The sequence below is a fragment of the Lampris incognitus genome, chromosome 3 (assembly GCF_029633865.1).
Source record: "Lampris incognitus isolate fLamInc1 chromosome 3, fLamInc1.hap2, whole genome shotgun sequence".
Taxonomy (NCBI): Eukaryota; Metazoa; Chordata; class Actinopteri; order Lampriformes; family Lampridae; genus Lampris; species Lampris incognitus.
In genome coordinates, this window is record NC_079213.1 from 29,840,990 (window position 1) to 29,861,107 (window position 20,118).

A 20,118-nucleotide genomic window follows, 5' to 3' on the forward strand; every position below is an offset into this window, starting at 1 on the left:
TTCTCCTTATTTAGATCAACCAAACCCAATTTTTCATCAGAAGGGGGGGGAGAGAGAGAGAGAGAGAGAGAGAGAGAGAGAGAGAGAGAGAGAGAGAGAGAGAGAGAGAGAGAGAGAGAGGGAGAGAGAAAGAGAGAGAGAGAGAGAGAGAGAGAGAGGATGCTTGACCTGGCTGGATGTAGTTTAGAAATAGTAGTTTTCACCTCGCATCTCTTGCAGAATTTCTACACAGGCTTCCACGCCCTCGACTTCTAACGGCGGTGACCTGACTGACACCGAGTTACGCAAGACCTCAAAAACCCCTCGAGGCTTTCTGCCATTTCTGTTAAGCACACTTGAAGGGGCATCCTTAATACAAGCACTTTGGGGAGAGTCGTTTAAAATGTTTAACCACAACACCGAACAGTTTTCTCATCTTTACTTGACACCTCTAAATCGATTTTGTCACAACTAAATCATAAATATATCCTAATCTCAGATGACGATCGTTGTTTTCCTTGGTGACGGTGAGCAGCGGCACACTGGAGTAGATCAACATAACAACTGGTGTCAGTACTGTACATAATCATAAAGAATGAGCAGATCCAGATAAATCAGATTGTCTCTATAATTGGCCTCCATCTGCTCTGTAAACTACACTAATCTGATATAGGAGATAAGTACGGTGAAAATCTTAATTCTACAAATACGACGATGTAAACCCAAGAATGATGAGGTTGGTTTTCATCCATGTTCTGGCAGTGCGATACACTGTGGTCAGACACAGTCCGGACATTGAGCCGCATCGCGTGAAGTTGCCCCAGGCCATCGAGAGTAGGACACGAGGAGGCGGCCGTCGCCCTCCGGGTCACCTCACAGGTTCTCGTTGGTGTCGTGGTGGCAACGGCCGTCAGACGGCGGCTGCAGGAAGGGCAGTTCCTCTCCAGAGCCCTGGAGCTTTAGGACCCTACTGCTGAGGTCCACACAGCACTGTGAGGGGGAGACATACTGTAAAACCAGAGTTACATAACAAAATATCCATCGTTTGACATCAAATCACTGAAGACAGTGTAAAACTGTATGGATTGTACTGTAACTGTACTGTGCAGCATATACCCGAGTAGACATATACTATAATTTCTGATGCATGTGTGATCTTCTTCCTCATGCATAACTTGTCAGGTATTAGCAAAGTTTTAAATGTCTGCAGGTTCTACTGCAGCGCTTCCACATCTTGCATGAATGTTAACACTATTTAAGCCCTACCCGCTTTTATTTTTGACGTCAATCTCAACTCTCAGTTCAATCTTTCTTGATTTACCCATCTCCTGCATAATTATTGTCCTCGGGGGAGTCATTAAATGTCATTATCTAATCATATCCAAATTATTTTAGTGGCCATCTTGCTGCTATTCTGTTAAGCCATTACCATAACACGGTTGTGGGCTTTGCGAGCTGTTGTTGATGCAGCAGCATGTTTGCCTGAGTGCAAAAGCACATTTGGCCACAGTATCTGCATGACTGACCAAAGGCCTCTTATGTCTGTTTGCTACTGGATATGAACATGTCGTCCTACTGGAGCTGAACGCTGTTTCTCCATCAGTGGAATGGCCAAGTGACTGGACTGTTTGGCTGTTGCTAATGAAGCTTTTTACTGACTGCTCAGAGCATGAGGTACTCTGATGAGTCCTCAGACACCAAACAGCAATAGTTTAGTTATAGTACAGGCTTTGTTTTGGACTGCTATTCAAGAGGACGGGAATCCTTTGTGGTAAGAATTAAACTGAATTGGAAGACAGGACACAGAAGCGAGGCAGGCTAAGCTAACTGCTAGCCCATGCAGACGGGCAGTTCCGATAACATCGCGGGCGGTCTGGCGGCGGCCTCGCCTGGTGTTGACTGTGTTTTTGGTGTCGCCGTTTGGAGCGCAGGGAGGGGCGTGTCGAAGGTGTCTAGCTGGGAGAGCTGGCGTTGGATCGGCTTGGGGAGCCTGTTCTGCTGCGTCTGGTGGGCCCAGGAACCACGGCCCTGCCCGAAGCTGCACCCTATGAGGAAGCACCGAGGGCAGTCTGACAAGACGTGGAAGCGGGGCAGGCTAAGCTAACTGCTAGCCCATGCAGACCGCCAGTTCTGACAGTCATCCTGGCTGGTGTTCGTTCTCCTGGACAGTGATTTTTTTTTTAATGTTGGATATACGTGTTTTTGTAGTTTTATGTAGTTTGGATATACACTCACTGGCAACTTTATTAGGTACACCTTGCTAACCGGGTTGGACCCCCTTTTGTCTTCAGAACTGCCTTAATCCTTCGTGGCATAGATTCAATAAGGTACTGGAAACATTCCTCAGAGAGTTTGGTCCATATTGACATGATAGCATCACGCAGTTGCTGCAGATTTGTCGGCTGCACATCCATGATGCGAATCTCCCGGTCCACCACATCCCAAAGGTGCTCTATTGGATTGAGATCTGGTGACTGTGGAGGCCATTTGAGTACAGTGAACTCATTGTCATGTTCAAGAAACCAGTCTAAGATCATTCGAGCTTTATGACATGGCGCGTTATCCTGCTGGAAGTAGCCATCAGAAGATGGGAACACTGTGGTCATAAAGGGATGGACATGGTCAGCAACAATACTAAGGTAGGCTGTGGCGTTGACACGATGCTCAATTGGTACTAAGGGGCCCAAAGTGTGCCAAGAAAATATCCCCCACACCATTACACCACCACCACCAGCCTGAACTGTTGATACAAGGCAGGATGGATCCATGCTTTCATGTTGTTGACGCCAAATTCTGACCCTACCATCCGAATGTCGCAGCAGAAATCGAGACTCATCAGACCAGGCAACGTTTTTCCAATCTTCTATTGTCCAATTTTGGTGAGCCTGTGCGAATTGTAGCCTCAGTTTCCTGTTCTTAGCTGACAGGAGTGGCACCTGGTGTGGTCTTCTGCTGCTGTAGCCCATCTGCCTCAAGGTTCGACGTGTTGTGCGTTCAGAGATGCTCTTCTGCATACCTCGGTTGTAATGAGTGGTTATTTGAGTTACTGTTGCCTTTCTATCAGCTCGAACCAGTCTGGCCATTCTCCTCCGACCTCTGGCATCAACAAGGCATTTTCGCCCACAGAACTGCCGCTCACCGGATATTTTCTCTTTTTCGGACCATTCTCTGTAAACCCTAGAGATGGTTGTGCGTGAAAATCCCAGTAGATCAGCAGTTTCTGAAATACTCAGACCAGCCCATCTGGCACCAACAACCATGCCACGTTCAAAGTCACTTAAATCACCTTTCTTCCCCATTCTGATGCTCGGTTTGAACTGCAGCAGATCGTCTTGACCATGTCTACATGCCTAAATGCATTGAGTTGCTGCCATGTGATTGGCTGATTAGAAATTTGCGTTAACGAGCAGTTGGACAGGTGTGCCTAATAAAGTGGCCGGTGAGTGTATGTGTTCATGTAGTTTGGATATGTGTTTTTGTCTTTGTGTTGCACTGCTGTGGGCTGGGGGAAACCGTATTTCATTTCAAGCACTTGCGTACATGAAATGAAACGACAAATAAACGTTCCCGATTCCCGAACTACAAGACTGGATGCAGATGAATGTTTGCTTCGAAGAAAACCGAGTCTGCCTGACAAGGCTTCCAGCACCACTACACATAATCATACCCACTGCGCCTCTCATATCTTTAAGTGCCATTCAGACAAATTAGATTTTTGGCGGGGACATCAGCCTGTGCAGTATTCCCATCACACTGAAAGTTATTTCTCCTGTTGGTTCCCTCTTCTTTTATAAGCGACATAGTTCAGTTTAACAGCTCATCTGTGGGGCTTGAATTGCGGTGCAGACTGTTAACGCTACACCAGTGTGCTGCTGTACCTGCACTCTTCACCCTTATCTAATGTAGATTTCAGCTGCACGGTAGGCAACACACAGTCACACAGCTGAAATAACACGAGTCAGCCCCCCTCTCCTTATCACTGCAGCATATCGCCAGATGCATCCCATTTTTGGAAGGTTTTCTGAATGTGGTTTAATGGTGATTAGCGCTACCGCTAAGTCCCTTATTTGGTTATTTTAAAAGCCGCTTATCAGTGCTAGGCCAATATTTAAGGGAACTGGGTTTTTGGTAACCACGCATTCAGAGTGAACGGGTAAAGCACACGATGTAATTTGCAACGTTAATAAGAGCCTTACTTTGAGTTCCAGCAGAGTCTGAAGACCCAGGCACAGTTCAAACACCTCATCCTCTGCAAGTGGGAGAGATAAGGGCAAAGGAAAGGAACACATTTTAACCTGCACTGTCAAGGACTTTCACGCTGCAATATTTTGTTAGAGCCATGCTGTTTGTTTTACATTCGTTCGCACCCTTAAATCAGCCCAAATCATCCGCACAGCTGAATTCTTTATCTTCTTTGCTGTTGTGTCAATGTAAGTGTGCGTGCATGTATGTCTGTCTGTGTGTATTACTATAATTTTCTGAAAATCTCTAAAGAGACTTTTTTGGGGGGTACAAAGTAGGTATTTTATCCATAAATGGGCCATCTGAACCTCAGTACCAGCTTGTTTAAGAGTTAAGGATGCACATAAATGATGCCATTGTGATTGCAAACAGCTCGATGCGTCATAATTGAAAAGACAGGTATAGCATCCAATGCTGAGTGTGACAAGTGTGTGACTAACACCTGCCAGAGGCTCAGCCTCTCAAAGACCATGCAGACAAGTGTCCATCCTCACAATGCAAGTGTGCGTTTGCGACCACGCTCTCATCTCCTTGAGATATTTTCAGCCAAGGCTGCAGATGGTTTTCATGGGGACTTGCTCGTTGGAAAATTTATATTTTTACCTTTGACAAAGGCTGAGCATTGGGCCCTCTGTGTCCCCAGATGCAGCTGCAGCCCACTCACTGTGCTGGATCGGCCGAAAGGTGCACAGTCCTCATTCAGCACCAACCTAACAATATAAAAACACACAGACAAGTGTACTTATACGTTCAATAGTAGCGTTGACAGTTCGAGAAAAGACGTTGACAACTTGAAGTTTGGGCAAGATCTCAAGCAGAGTTCGAGTTATAATCTGAGCTTTATGGGGGTCTCTAAAATAACTAACTTTAGGGGCGGAGACAAATAAATAAATAATAGCCGGATGGGTGTACTTTCAGAGAGAGAGAGAGAGGATGCGTTTGAGACTTCATTGCTTATTGTGTGGTCCAACACACACACACACACACACACACACACACACACACACACACAGCAGCCCACTACTTATGACAGTTTTATCAAGTAGGCTGCAACACCCAGAAACTGCCCGACATGTCTGCGTTATGCAACAACCACATTTCACCAGCCTGAAACATGCCAGCCCAGGCCCAGCGCCATGATGAGGTGACTGACCGCACACAAGGAACAGCGCTACCCAATGTTCTGAAACAGCAGCTAGCCGCTATTCATATGCATCCCGCCCAATAACTGTGTTGTTTTTGCTATTTTTTTATGGATGCATAAAGCTTAAACAGAGAAGGCAAAAAAGACATACATACATTAGCCTAGTAAAACGTAAAAGCCATCCGCTTACCGTTAAGCAGACAGTTGTCTAAAGCTGGAAAAACAAAACTAGCAACACCCTGCCGGCGCCGGCAGCGTGTTAGCTAGTCTGTACTACTTTCTATTCAATATTGTAAAGACAATGTTGGCTGATACACGTGGTGGCTTCGTCTGTTCGACCATTTGCGGCTCGCGTGCTCTCAACAGGTATAGTTCGCGCAATATTCTACAGCGCCCCACGTTGGCTCGGTGGTGAAGTGCAGCCATGCCGTCATTCACGAGAGAATACGGTGCGTTTAGTTCTTTCGGAAAACATGTTTCTTTTAGCATATTTATCTCGTTGACATAAACAATGCTCATTACACTAAAAATGCATAATTTGTGATTAAAATAGCTGTTGGTAATGCGTTAGCGACCCCCACAGATGAACGATTTTACTGCTGTCATGGGAGCTCAGGCTCCTTCTTACGGGAGCTCAGCTCCCACTGGCTCCCACATAACTTGAACCTTGGTCTCGAACGTCTCCCTACTCCCAGCAGGCGACGCTTCAGAGCACCTCTGGCCCAAAAGACAACTTACAGAGACTCTTTCATCCCACTGCAATATCCGTTTTAAGCAAGGCCAAACAGACTGTCGCTGCCTTCTAACGCAGCCTTGCACACGTCCTCTTATTTGTTCAGAGTTTTGTGTGTTTTTATGTAATTTTATGTGAGTCTTTCATGGGTGTATGTTTTCATGTTGCGAGCCCTTAACCCAAGACAATTTTCTGTCATTATGTGATAGACGCTAAAGTTTCTTGTTTTGAATTGAGGCCATTGATTCAAGAGACTAATTCTTATTTACTTGTCACATATACTGTACCAAGTGGCGCAGATGGTAGCGGGCACTGTGTGTATGTGTGTGTGCATGTGGGTTTATATGCAGTCGCTGTGCCCTTGCGTACAGTATCCTATTTGCGGTTGCCTGCGTGCTTCACAGTTTGCAGTCCTTACCCCAGCCTCCGGCAGCAAGAAGCAGAGATGTGGTTGTGCTGGCTGCCGGTGTTGATGGACGCCTTGACTTCAGACTCACAGCACTGTGGGGGAGACGGGGGGGGGGGTTAGTGACAGGGTACAATGTGGTGATCCTCACAGCCTGGAAAAGCATTCATCTTCCTGTATGGGTGCTTTTCAACTGCCCGTGTGTGAGGCTGCCAAACTGTGACAGGACATCCAAGTCGATGGCTAATTAGCTTTGCACGCACAAAACAAACTTCCAAATGGTCTATTAGGAGGTATTTCCAAACTAATTACTTTTTTACAGGGTTCGTTTGGGTCAATTTGTGGTGTTTGTTTACAGCGTGATTGCTATTGATTCCCTGTGTGTGTGTCTGTCTGACCGGGGGAGTTTTAAACCACAACTTAACAGTTAAATAATGTATGACACGGGTTGTGAATTGTTTATAGGGCGATTTGGCTGTTGTTGCACTATTTCTGCTGTCGCTGTCTCTTCAGTCTCATACTAATGTGTTGATTTTTAATCATTAGCTTCACTATTCAGTTTTTTACTAGCAGACTTTCCGTGCTCTTTGACCCTTGAGGCCTTGTGTAAACCTCAAGTGTCTTAATGTATCACCAGAACAGGAAATATCACACCAAGCACCAGCGTGCAATGGTTCAACTTATCATTCATGCAAACATCTCCGCACTGAGAGTTGGAGCGTATTTTATGTCCGCATGATTTATAACCAGGCACATGATTCATTTGGTTGAGTCTAAACCCAGTCAACTGTGTTCAGCAATTATTTTTGTGTCATTGTTATAGCCGGATTGCTCAACAAACTTCCAATTAACCCAGGCTATATTTTAACTTGGGTTGCGTGGGTAGTCCTCATCCCAATGCCGTTTCTCTTCACTGCTGTCTGCACACCATTTCACATCACAACTCCGTGAGTCATGTAGACAATACCGTTATGTAGACTGTTGTTTTGTTTTTCTTTCACCTTTTTCTCCCCAATTGTATCCGGCCAATTACCCCACTCTTCTGAGCCATCCCGGTCACTGCTCCACCCCCTCTGCCGATCCGGGGAGGGCTGCAGACTACCACATGCCTCCTCCCATACATGTGGAGTCGCCAGCCACTTCTTCTCACCTGACAGTGAGGAGTTTCACCAGGGGGATGTAGCGCGTGGGAGGATCACGCTATTCCCCCCAGTTCCCTCTCCCCCCTGAACAGGCGCCCCGACCGACCAGAGGAGGCGCTAGTGCAGCGACCAGGACACATACCCACATCCGGCTTACCACCCGCAGACACGGCCAATCGGCTGTCTGCCAAAACTGTAGTCCACTGACTTCCGGTTTCTACTGCAGCGCTCATACCAGTTTCCTGTTTGTTGGCGTGTGTTATTGACAATGGTGTGGAGTTAGAAAACAACGAGACAGGAGACGTGAGAGTAGACGTAGTCGAGGTAGTTTACTAGCTCCAACTTTGCATGTCATACGTTCGACAACGACACTGAACTCTGTACCGGAAGCGGAAGTGCATTATCTGACCTCTTAGGTGAATGTCTCTAGTTATATAGATGTGGGTCACCACACAGGCCCCCCCAGAATTCACCTACACAAAACAATGCAAAACAGCAAAAGCGTAAGTCATGAACATAAAAATAGACTCTACAACAGAACAGTCAATGACATAGTGCAAAGTCACGGGGAAAAGAAGTGACGAGTCGGGGGGCGGACCCTGCGGCCATAACGGCTGCGCTTCACAGGAGGGGAAACAGATGGGGCCGAAACCCGGGCCATAGGCGGGGCCGAAGCAGGAACAGAGGCAGGTGCCGGGGCCGACCTAGGAGGGCGTCCCCGCCGCGGGGGTAGGGCCAATTGCATTGGCTCCCCAATGTCCAAGTGAGCGGGCTTGAGATGGTCTATAGCGACCCGCTCCGGCCTGCCCACCATGTCCACCACAAAGTTCTTATCCCCCGCCTCCAGGACGCGGAAAGGCCCGTCGTATGGGGGCTGCAGCAGGGACCGATGGCTGTCGTGCCTAATGAAGACGTACCTCGCCGATGGCAGATCCTTGGGGACGTAGGACCAGGGGAGGCAGTGTTGAGACATCGGAACGGGAGCGAAGGCACCGGCAGCGCTCCGGGACACACTGAGGTGAGAGGCGGCCGACCAGGGAGCCGTAGCATCCGGAAGAAACTCCCCCGGAACTCGCAGGGGCTGGCCATACACCAGCTCAGCGGAGGAGGTCTGGAGGTCTTCCTTTGGGGCCGAACGCAGGCCGAGCATGACCCATGGGAGCCGGTCCATCCAGTCGCAGCCAGTGAGGCTTGCCCGCAGAGCGGCTTTCATGTCCCGATGGAACCGCTCACAAAGTCCGTTGCTCTGCGGGTTGTACGCCGTAGTGCGGTGGATCTTCATCCCCAGGTGCTCAGCGACCGCCGTCCAGAGCTCCGAGGTAAACTGGGAGCCCCGGTCGCTTGTGATGTCACCCGGCGTGCCGAAACGGGCCACCCAGCAGCCGATGAACGCCCGTGCTACCTCTGCTGCCGTCGTGGAGGACAAGGGAATAGCCTCTGGCCACCTGGTGGCCCTGTCCACAATAGTGAGGAGGAACGTATAACCACGGGAGGGGGGCAGGGGACCCACCAGGTCAACATTGACGTGGTCAAACCGCATCTCTGGAACCACAAACGGCGCCAAAGGGGCCTTGGTATGGCGGTGCACCTTGGCGCGTTGGCACGCCACACACGAGCCGGCCCAGGCTCTAACATCCTTATGGAGCCCAGGCCAAACAAACTTGACGCTCACCAGCTTGGTCGAGGCCTTCACTCCCGGGTGGGAAAGGCCGTGGACGGTGTCAAAAAACTCGGCGCCGCCAGGAAGTAGGCACCAGGGGGCACGGTTGACCAGTGGAGATGTCACAGAGGAGGGTGGTGTTGGCCGCGTCGAACGTCACGTCCTCCAGCCGTAGCGCCGTAGGGGTCGACCGGTAGTCTTGAACGGTCGCGTCCTTGGCTTGGTCCGCTGCCATAGTGGCGTAGTCGAGTCCCAAGTGAACGGCGTTAACAACCGCCCGTGAAAGGCAGTCGGCGACGAAGTTATCCTTGCCCGACACGTGTTGTATGTCCGTGGTAAACTCGGAAACCGCCGCGAGATGGCGCTGCTGACGCCCAGACCACGGTTCTGAGGTTTTGGCCATACAGAACGTCAGCGGTTTGTGGTCCACGAAAGCGGTGAACTGTCGGCCCTCCAATAGGAACCTAAAGTGTCTGGTTGCGAGGAAGAGACCCAGTAGTTCCCTATCGAAGGTGCTGTATTTGCGCTCGCTCTCACGGAGTTGTTTACTGAAGAACGCCAACGGCTGCCAGCCCCCCCCCCCACCCACTGCTCACACACGGCCCCCACGGCGTAGTTGGAGGCATCCGTTGTAAGGGCTATGGGGGCGGCAGGCGACGGGTGAGCTAGCAGCGCAGCGTTGGCCAGCGCGGTCTTGGCGGCCACAAAAGCCTCGTCCATCCCCGAAGACCAGTCCAGCTCGTCCTTAGACTTCTTACCCCGCAGGGCCTCATACAGGGGACGCATGATGTGGGCGGCACGGGACAGGAAACGGTTATAAAAGTTCACCATGCCCAGGAATTCCTGCAGCGACTGTACAGTGCGGGGGCGGGGGAACATGGTGACAGCCTCAACCCTGGCAGGGAGGGGAACGGCCCCCTGTGGAGTGATGTGGTGCCCGAGGAAGGTGATGGACGACTCCCCGAACTGACACTTAGCTCGGTTGATGATGAGGCCGTGTTTGCTGAGCCTGTCAAACAGCTGTCTGAGGTGCGTCATGTTTTCCTCCGCCGACGCGCTGGCCACGAGGATGTCGTCTAAGTACACAAACAAAAATGGCATGTCGCGGAGCACAGAATCCATAAGGCGCTGAAACGTCTGCGCCGCCCCTTTAAGGCCGAAAGGCATACGTAAAAACTCAAAGAGCCCAAAGGGTGTGATGACAGCCGTTTTTGGGACATCCAGTGGGTGGACCGGCACTTGGTGATACCCCCGCACTAAGTCGATTTTGGAATAGATGGCAGCGCCCGCCAGGTGGGTAGAGAAATCTTTTATGTGCGGTATGGGGTACCGGTCAGGGGTCGTGGCATTGTTTAGGCGACGGTAGTCCCCGCACAGGCGCCAACCCCCGTTGGCCTTAGTAACCATGTGAAGAGGGGAAGCCCACGGGCTGTTAGAACGGCGGACAATGCCGAGGCGCTCCATAGTCGAAAACTCCTCCCTGGCTATTGCGAGCTTGGCCGAGTCGAGGCGTCGGGCCTGGGCGTAAACTGGGGGGCCCACTGTGGTGATATGATGTTCCACGCCGTGCTTGGCCACCGCCGAGGAGAAGGTGGGTGTGGTGAGCTCGGGGAAATTTGCGAGCAGGCGTTGGTATGGATCCCCGGTGGAGAGTGTGTTAGCGAAGCACAGCGCTCCAGCGCCCCCAAGCGTGCAGGGGTATGACGCAAAAGAGACGGCATCAATCACGCGACAGTTTTTAACATCCACCAGCAGGTTGAAAGCACAGAGGAAATCCGCACCTAGGAGCGGGGTGGATACAGCAGCCATCACAAAGTCCCAGCCGAAACGTTGGCCGCCAAAACACATGTCCACGTCTGATACCGTACGTCCGAATGGACGTGCCGTTGGCGGCGTCCATCTGGGGGCCGTGACTGTCGGTCATCGTGTCCACAGCTTGTGCTGGTAGTATGCTGCGTTGAGCGCCAGAGTCAACCAGCAGCCTCCGGCCCGGCAAGGAGTCTCTGATGAACAACAGCTTGCAGTCTTGGCCGGCGCCCATAGCCGTTAACGAGCGCCGGCCTTGGCGTTTCCCTGAACCCTGTAACTGCAGGGTTTGCGACACTGTTTTGCTTTTGCCCCAAACCTGGCATGGTAATAACAGAGCCCGTCGTCAGGTTGGCGGCGGGCTGTCACCGCAGCCACGGTGTCCGTATAGTCGTACACAGGTGGTGGTGGGGCGGTCTGGTTGGGTAGCAGGGCGTGCACAAACTGTTGCCGGTTGGCCAGGAAAACCCTGTCTGCTTCAGCAGCCAGAGAACGGTAGTCCTTGGAGGCGGCGAGAGGAGAACTGGCCAGTGCTGTGCGTACAGGTGCGGGGAGCTGCCTCAGAAAAATGTGTGTGAAAAGAAAGGCCGGATCAGCCGATCCCAGCACAGAGAGCATTTTTTCCATTAACCCAGACGGTTTGCCGTCGCCGAGGCCATTCGGGGACAGTAAACGGTCTGCCTTCTCCAGCTCCGACAGTTCAAATAGTTTCAGGAGGAATGTCTTTATAGCATCGTACTTGCCAGCAGCTGGCGGAGCTTCCAACAGTGTCATTGCTCGCGCCGTTGTCGATGCGTCTAACGCCGCCACTACGTGGAAGTACTGCGTTGCATCCTGCGTTATCCCTCTCAGCTGGAACTGGGCTTCCACATGTTGAAACCACGGCCGTGGATTATGCTGCCAAAAGTCGGGTAGCTTCACAGTAGCGGTGTAAATGCTAGCGTTAGCAATAGCCATGTTGTTAGCACCGGCGTCGTCGTTGTCAGACATACTCGTATTAGTAGTTCGATCACGTCGGGGTCACCAATGTGGAGTTAGTAAACAACGAGACAGGAGACGTGAGAGTAGACGTAGTCGAGGTAGTTTACTAGCTCCAACTTTGCATGTCATACGTTCGACAACGACACTGAACTCTGTACCGGAAGCGGAAGTGCATTATCTGACCTCTTAGGTGAATGTCTCTAGTTATATAGATGTGGGTCACCACAACGGCATATTTTTCGCGATGCCTGCAAGATTTACCATGGATAAATGTCAACGACATGCACAGAACTGTCGACAAACTTTCACCTGCACCTACCAGCAAACGGGTGAAAAGTTTCAAGTTGTACATATCAAGTTATGTCCACAATTATGAGGATGAGTATCCTCGGGATGCCCGACCAAGCCGGAGGTAACATGGGTTGCTTTTTAACCACGGTTTTAGTTCTCTGACAACTTGTTTTCACACTCTTGGTAGGTAGGAAGCATGGCATCCGCCAAACATGCCTGTGAGAAAATGTGACCCGTTAAGAGGAGGAAAAATTTATTCTTAGAATACGGCGGCTCTGCAGACTTGTGAAATGAGCAATATGGCGTCGCCCCCGCACTGTCTAGTGCGTGTCACGCCGCGTGCGGAGACTTTCCGGTGGGAAATGTAAACATTTTACCATGCCATAACTTAAGGTGTTGCTCTGGTTCCTTGCCTTCAGGTTCTGAGGCCTCTGTTGTTTTAACACCTTCCGCCGCTGCACCACACCAGAAAACGTGGTGACGAACACATGCGGCCGTCTGCTCCCTGCAGTCTCTCTCGCCAATCACACCCCGTCTGCTCGGCACCGCTAGTGCCTCCTTTCGTTTAACCTGTTTCCATTTGAGTTTGATACCACGCACTTCATACGGGGCTCACTCAGCTCCTCCATCGCCACAGGCTTTGAAGCTTATCAGCAGGCCCACCGACTTGTTCCTTTGACTCCGCGGTGCAAAAATCCCCCCACCCTCCTTCTCACTCTCTCCCTCTCCCTCTCGCTCTCTCTCTGTATGGGAAAAAAAAAATCCTCCTCGTCTCAGAAGCTCAAAAATAGCTCTAGAATAAGTAACCACAAAAACACGTTGCATTTAATGAAACAGTGGGAGAAAGAAAAAAACTGAGCAAAGCAAAATAAGTAATAAGGAGAAACGCTGAATTCAGTGGAAAAACTTAATGGATTACTGATTTTAAATAACACTCAGTCCCCTCACAAAGCATTTCAAAACACGGGGCTGACTATACAAAACGAGGGCTGTGGATGGTGCATCTATTGACCGTTGCATTACGACCGTGTATGGCTGCAGCTAAGCCACATGGAAACCAGACTTGACTATTAAACCCTTAGCCACTATACTATGCCATCTAGGGTGTTTTTGCTGCAAACATTTGTTTAATCTCATCAGACTAAGGTTAGATAGAAAAGGCTGGGGTTGACTGAATGATTTTTTTTCAATTTCCCCCCTTTTTTCTCCCCAATGGTACTTGGCCAATTACCCTATTTTCTGAGCCGTCCCGGTCACTGCTCCACCCCCTCTGCCAATCTGGGGAGGGCTGCACACTACCACATGTCTCCAGCCGCTTCTTTTCACCTGACAGTGAGGAGTTTCGCCAGGGGGGCGAAGCGCGTGGGAGGATAATGCTATTCCCCTCCCCTTAACAGGCCGACCAGAGGAGGCGCTAGTGCAGCAACCGGGATACATACCCACATCCAGCTTCCCACCAGCAGACACGGCCAATTGTGTCTGTAGGGATGCCCGACCAAGCTGGAGGTAACACGGGGATTCGAACCGGTGATCCCCGTTTTGGTAGGTAACGGAATAGACTGCTACACTACCCGGACACCCATTAGACTTGAATATTAAACACTTAGCCACTATACTATGCCATCTGTGGTGTTTTTGGTGCAAACATTTGTTGAAGCTCATCAGACTATGGTTAGATAGAAAAGGCTGGGGTTGACAAAATGATTGTGCCTTTTTTGGGGGGGGGGCAAGCCTTTCTTGAAACCTTTCAGTGCCAGATGGTGGTAGAGACTAGGTGAGATTCTAGCAATGTATAACAGAAGCGAATAAATGAAGGGTAGAAATGATGAGTCATTGAGAGCCAAACTGTCTCCTATTCTTCTCCAGACCTAGTTTTCAGCCTGTGTAAAGCAGTTCAAAGTGAGAAGACAATGGATGTGCCTGGTTCAGAGAGGCATAGACAAGGGGGAAAGGGGGAGCGCCCCGTACCTTGCACTGAATCAGGAGGGCGGTGAGGGGCGCCGAGCTCCCCGTCCCCTCCGTCTTCTCGGTGGTCTGTTTGGCCCCGGCTTCACTGCTGTCGTCCTCCTCGTCTGTGGTCCGTAGGCTTCTCTCACTCTCCTCCGGGGACTCCCTCTCCTCCGTGGAGTCGTCCGCCGTGCTCTCGCTCCTCTCCTCGGTGTCGGTGGGGCCGTCCTTGCTGTCGGCGAGTGGCGAGCGGACCCTGGCGCTGGGGTCGTGGGCCTCCCCCCTCAGCCGTGTGATGTTGCCCTCGAGGAGGCGTCGCTGGACGATGCTGTGAGGTTGCTGGAAGAGGTAGATGAAAGAGAAAGACTTCAGCTACAGATTGCCTTAACCCCGGAGAGAGAGAGAAGAAGATAAAAGATAGAGGATGACTTGATAGACACCGGTCTCAGTCTGCACTGTGCTGTCTGTCTATATGAAAAGGTATTATGAAGTACCTGAATGTACTTTTATGATAACAATTTACAAGTCTTGTTAGATTTTTGCATCCCCTCGTCATATGGGGCTCTCGGTGCGGAACCATCTCTCGCCGAGTTGCTCTCTCACAAACACAGATTTCAATCCCATTTACACACAGACCATATTGCATAGAAGAAGACAAAAAGCCACTTCCTGTGCAGCAATTTAATTCCATCACATATTTACCACGAGAATGACTGCTTGAAAATGAATGATTTCAAAGTAGGCAACGGTTTTCCCCCTTTTCAAAACAACAGGTGCTGAACGACTGTGTTGAGCGGTTCTCCTGCAACGAATCCAATACAGATTATTTTACAGCAGTGCTGCATCACTGAGCACAGGTGTGAGGTTACCACGGCACACATTAGCAGTTGTACTGGGAGACACTGTTGTTATCTGAACATGAACAGAAGGTAACCCCACACCAGCAGAATCAGATCTATCTCTTCAAAACCATTGACATCTGATGCAGCTTTGTGTTACCTCTCTTTATAGTATTCCCGTGTTATGTAGGATGTCAAATTAGGTCTGAAAATCACACCATTTTAACATATTCATAAGGATGGGGTGCATTTCAATAACCTTAAATTCAAGCCCAAGAAATTAGTCCTTATGGCTTTTCAATTAAAAGAAATGGATGCACAGAGAGGGCAGCACGGTGGCACTGGTTCGCGTGGCCACCTCACAGCAAGAAGGTCCTGGGTTTGAGCCCCGGGGTAATCCAACCTTGGGGGTCATCCTAGGTCGTCCTCTGGGTGGAGTTTGCATGTTCTCCCCGTGTCTGCATGGGTTTCCCCCAGGTGCTCCGGTTTCCTCCCATAGTCTAAAGACATGTAGATCAGGTATATCGGCCATACTAAATTGTCGCTAGGTGTGAATGTGTGTGTGTGTGTGGGGGGGGGGGCCTGTGATGGCCTGGCAGCCTATCCAGGGTGTCTCCCGCCTGCCGCCCAATGACTGCGGGGATAGGCTCCAGCATCCCGTGACCTGAATTCAGATAAGCAGCTTGGATAATGGATGGGTGCACAGAGAGTAAAGCTGGTGTTGATGTTGCATTCGTCCACTTGAACAGTTAATATTTGTAAGGCCGGGAGGCAGGCAAAGGCGGGGACTAGGGTGTGCCGACTTCTGGCATCGCAGACTGGTCCTCGGGACGTGGAATGTCACCTCTCTGGCAAGGAGGGAGCCTGAGCTGATGCAGGAGGTGGAGCGGTACCAACTAGATGTAGTTGGGCTCAACTCCACACATAGCATGGGCTCTGGTACCAAACGCCTGGAGAGGGGTTGGACTCATTACTTTTCCAGAGTTGGCCAAGGTGACAGGCGCCGGGCAAGTGTGGGGATACTCACAAGTCCCCAGTTGAGCGCCGCCGTGTTGGAGTTCTCCCCGGGGAATGAGAGGGTCGCCTCTATATGACTGCGAGTTGCTGGGGGGAAGGCTCTGACTCTTGTGAGTGCTTATGCACCGAATAACAGTTTGGAGTATCCGGCCTTCTTAGAGTCTCTGGGTGGTGTCCGGGGTAGGGTTCTGCCTGGGGACTCTATAGTTCTGCTGGGGGACTTCAATGCTCATGTGAGCAACGATGGAGAAACCTGGAGGGGCGTGATTGGGAGGAGCGGCCTACCCGATTGGAACCCGAGCAGTGCCTTATTATTGGACTTCTGTGCGAGTCATGGATTGGCCATAACAAACACCATGTTCGAACATAAGGTAGTTCATATGTGTACTTGGTACCAGAACACCTTAGGCCGAAGATCGATAATAGACTTTGTGGTTGTATCATCAGATCTGCGGCCATATGTTCTGGACACTCGGGTAAAGAGAAGAGAAGAGAAGAGCTGTCAACTGATCACCGCCTGGTGGTGAGTTATATCAGATGACGGGGAAGGCTGCTGGACAGACCTGGCAAACCCAAACATGTAGTGAGGGTGAACTGGAAATGTCTGGCGGAGGCCCCTGTCCATGAGGTCTTCAACTCCCACCTCCAGAAGAAGTTCTCATGTATCCCGAGGGAGGCCAAGGACATGGATTCTGAGTGGGCCATGTTCAAAGCCTCTATTGCAGATGCAGCAGGTAGGAGCTGTGGTTATAAGGTCATTGGTTTCTGTCGAGGTGGCAACCTAAGAACCTGCTGGTGGACATTGGCAGTGAGGGAAGCCGTCAGGCTTTTAGGCTTGGTTGGCCCAGGGGTCTCCTAAAGCAGCAGACATGTACCGGGAGGCCAGAAGGGCTGCGGCCGCAGCGGTTGCGGAAGCAAAAATGGGTGTGGGAGGAATTCAGTGAGGCTATGGAGGACTTGGAGTAGGCTTATGACAGTGTACTCCGGGGCACTCTGTGGGGGGTACTGCAGGAGTATGGGGTACTGGGGCAGTTACTACAAGCCATATGGTCCTTGTGTAACCAAAGCGAGAGCTGTGTCTGTATTCTCGGCGCAAAGTCAAACACATTTTCAGTGGGTGTTGGACTCCGCCAAGGTTGTCCCTTGTCTCTGATTCTGTGTGATATTTATGGACAGGATCCCAAGGCACAGCCAAGGTAAGGAATATGTCCGTTTTGGGAGCCTCAGAATTGCACAGATGATGTGGTTGAGTTGGCTTCATCAGAATGTGACCTACAGCACGCACTGGGGCAGTTTGCAGCTGAGTGTGACTGGCCGGGATGAGAGTCAGCACTTCCATGTCTGAGGCCATGGTTCTCTACTGAAAAACGGTTGATTGCTGCCTCTAAGGTGGGGAGGAGTTGTTGCCTCAAGTGAAGGAGTTAAAGTATCTCGGGGTCTTACCCAAGAGTCAGGGTAGGATGGAGCAGGAGATTGACAGGCGGATTGGCACAGCATCAGCAGTAATGCGGACATTGTACCGGACTGTTGTGTTGAAGAGGGAGCTGAGTTGGAAGGCAAAGCTCTCATTTACCAATCTTCATTGCAACCCTCACCTGTGGTCATGAGCTTTGGGTAGTGACCGAAAGGGTGAGATTGCAGCTACAACCGGCTGAAATGTGTTTCCTTCGTAGGGTGTCTGGGCTCAGCCTTAGAGATAGGTGCGAGGAGCTCGGACATTCGGAGGGAGCTTGGTGTAGAGCCACTTCTCCTTTGCATCGAAAGGAGCCAGTTGAGATGATTCTGGCGTCTTATTAGGATGCCTCCTGGGTGCCTTCCTTTGGAGGTTATCCGGGCACGTCCAACTGGGAGGAGACCCCGGGGTAGACCCAGAACTAGCTGGAGGGACTACATGTCCAATCTGGCCTGGGAACACCTTGGGATCCCCCAGGAGGAGTTGGAGGGCGTTGCTAGGGAGAGGGACGTCTGGAGTGCCCTACTTAGCTTGCTGCCACTGTGACCCGACCCCGGAGAAGCGGCTGATGATGAGATGAGATGAGAGATGAGATGGGATGGGATTATTATTATTATTTTGATTTTCTCACTCTGGATACCTAATGAAAACTGTATAAAGGAACCGTACGAACTATATAGTCAGTGTTATTATTTGGGGTGAGTCTCATTTCAACCTGTCTGCCTGTTTGTTTCTACACACGGTGACCTCCTACTGCTCTCTCATCTCTCTCTTCATTTCAGATCCAATCAACACGCCAATTTGTCAGCACTCCAACAAGCCTCTCTCCGAAAATAACCCCAGGCAAAATCTCTGTTGCCGCTGTTTCTTGTAACACATGGCAATAATTTTCACTGACTGTTAATGGATGGTGCTTTGGGTTCGTTGACGAGTAACCTCTGACCCCCATCAGGTGTCCGCAGGCAACAGATAATCAGATCTGAAAAAGTGCTCTGCTATGATGGCGCATCTGAGAAAAACTTTTACATTTGAGGTCAGGTCGTTGCTGGCTTTCCAAAGGTGTGACTCAGATCCACTGAGGATCAGCTTGGCTTATGACACAGCTGTGTTTATTGCAAACAGAAGGCTGAAGTACGAATCCTTAAACTGTGTCCACAGTGAGAAATAATGAGCACAAGCTAGACAAAATAGGATAAGAAAGGCAGACTCTGCTATTATGCTTTCCTTGTCTTTTCATCTTAGTCCACTTTACTGATCTGGTCTGTTATTGTCCTGGGCTGATTAATGGACATACAGCCATTCTGGAAACGGATGTCAAGCTATTCCTGCTGAGCATGCAAGTGAAGACAGAGAACTTCACAGACGGGCATGAGTAGGAAAATGGGAGAAAAAATTGTGAATGGAAAATAAATGAGTTAAGGCATAAGACCCTGTGAGAATAAGATCCCATCACCTCCGTGATGTTATTTAATGGCTGGCTACGTCTGAGTCCCACTGGACTCTATGTGTGTAACGACTGTCCTGTTAGTCACTTCATCTTTCACTTCCAACTGTGAGCCCTGACATCAGCAAGGAGTCACACTAGATGTCTCCATCGTTTCCCTATTATCTTCTGACCCGTTCACCTTTCTCTCTCATTACATGTCCATTTATGTTGTTGCCATTCATTTGGGCCACAAGGCCGCCTCAGCTCTCCAAACGCGTCATCATTACCTAGACTGCAGCTCTCAAGGTGATTTTGCCCACTCCTTACCAGCTCCAGCCGTGACTGAGCAGTGTTTAGCTAGATGTAAAAAAAAAAAAACCCAACACTGATGATGGTTCCTCTCATCTCTCAGAAAACAGGCTCCTTCACAATGAGTCGCTTGAGGTACTGTATGCACTAATCAAACTCAATCAGCATATCCACTTTAGATCAAACTCAATTGTTGTTAACATCAGGACCACTAAGTAGTCTCTCTGTCTCTCTCTTTCTCTTCCACTCTCTCTTCCTCTCTCTCGCTCTCTCTCTTCTCTCTCTCACTCTCTTGTCTCTCTTGCTCTTTCCCCTCTCTCTTCTCTCTCTCTCTTGCTCTCTCTCTTCGCTTGCTCCCCCCCCCCCCAACAATGCACTGTAGATGAGGTGGCTCAGCTGACCTCAATCTCACCCTGGCAATCATCATCAGCAGCCGCATCTTATCCAAGATTGTATTGAGCTGAGAGTTGTTCGGCCTTAGCTTTGCCCCCCAGCTGCCCACCAGAACCAATCACCCCCTGTACTAAAGACTATCAACAAGCCATTATATCTCCAGCTCCGCACTCACCCCTTTCATACAAGTACCACAATTTATTTCATTTCTCATTATGTAAATTGCACGAACAGATAAGAGCGGTCATCCTCCTCTGCTTCAGATGCATGATAAGCAGCATGTCTGAGGAAATGCTTGCAGTGGAATAATGAGTCAGGTGAGTATGGTCTTACCCCCGCCGGCACGCAGA

At 50.2% G+C, this 20,118-nt stretch overlaps 1 protein-coding gene across 1 annotated transcript in view; it reads right to left on the reverse strand.

Annotated features, from left to right (window-relative positions):
* Positions 1-7: 7 nt before the first annotated feature.
* The window catches only part of nrip2 (nuclear receptor interacting protein 2), a 33,067-nt gene continuing 12,956 nt past the window's right edge, over positions 8-20,118 (reverse strand). The window contains exons 2-6 of the mRNA XM_056276282.1: positions 14,353-14,670; positions 6,517-6,599; positions 4,825-4,931; positions 4,176-4,228; positions 8-969 (exon numbers count right to left, since the gene is read on the reverse strand). Of these exons, the coding sequence (XP_056132257.1) occupies positions 853-969; positions 4,176-4,228; positions 4,825-4,931; positions 6,517-6,599; positions 14,353-14,670 (678 nt within the window). The 3' untranslated portion in view covers positions 8-852. The remainder of the gene's footprint in view (positions 970-4,175; positions 4,229-4,824; positions 4,932-6,516; positions 6,600-14,352; positions 14,671-20,118) is intronic.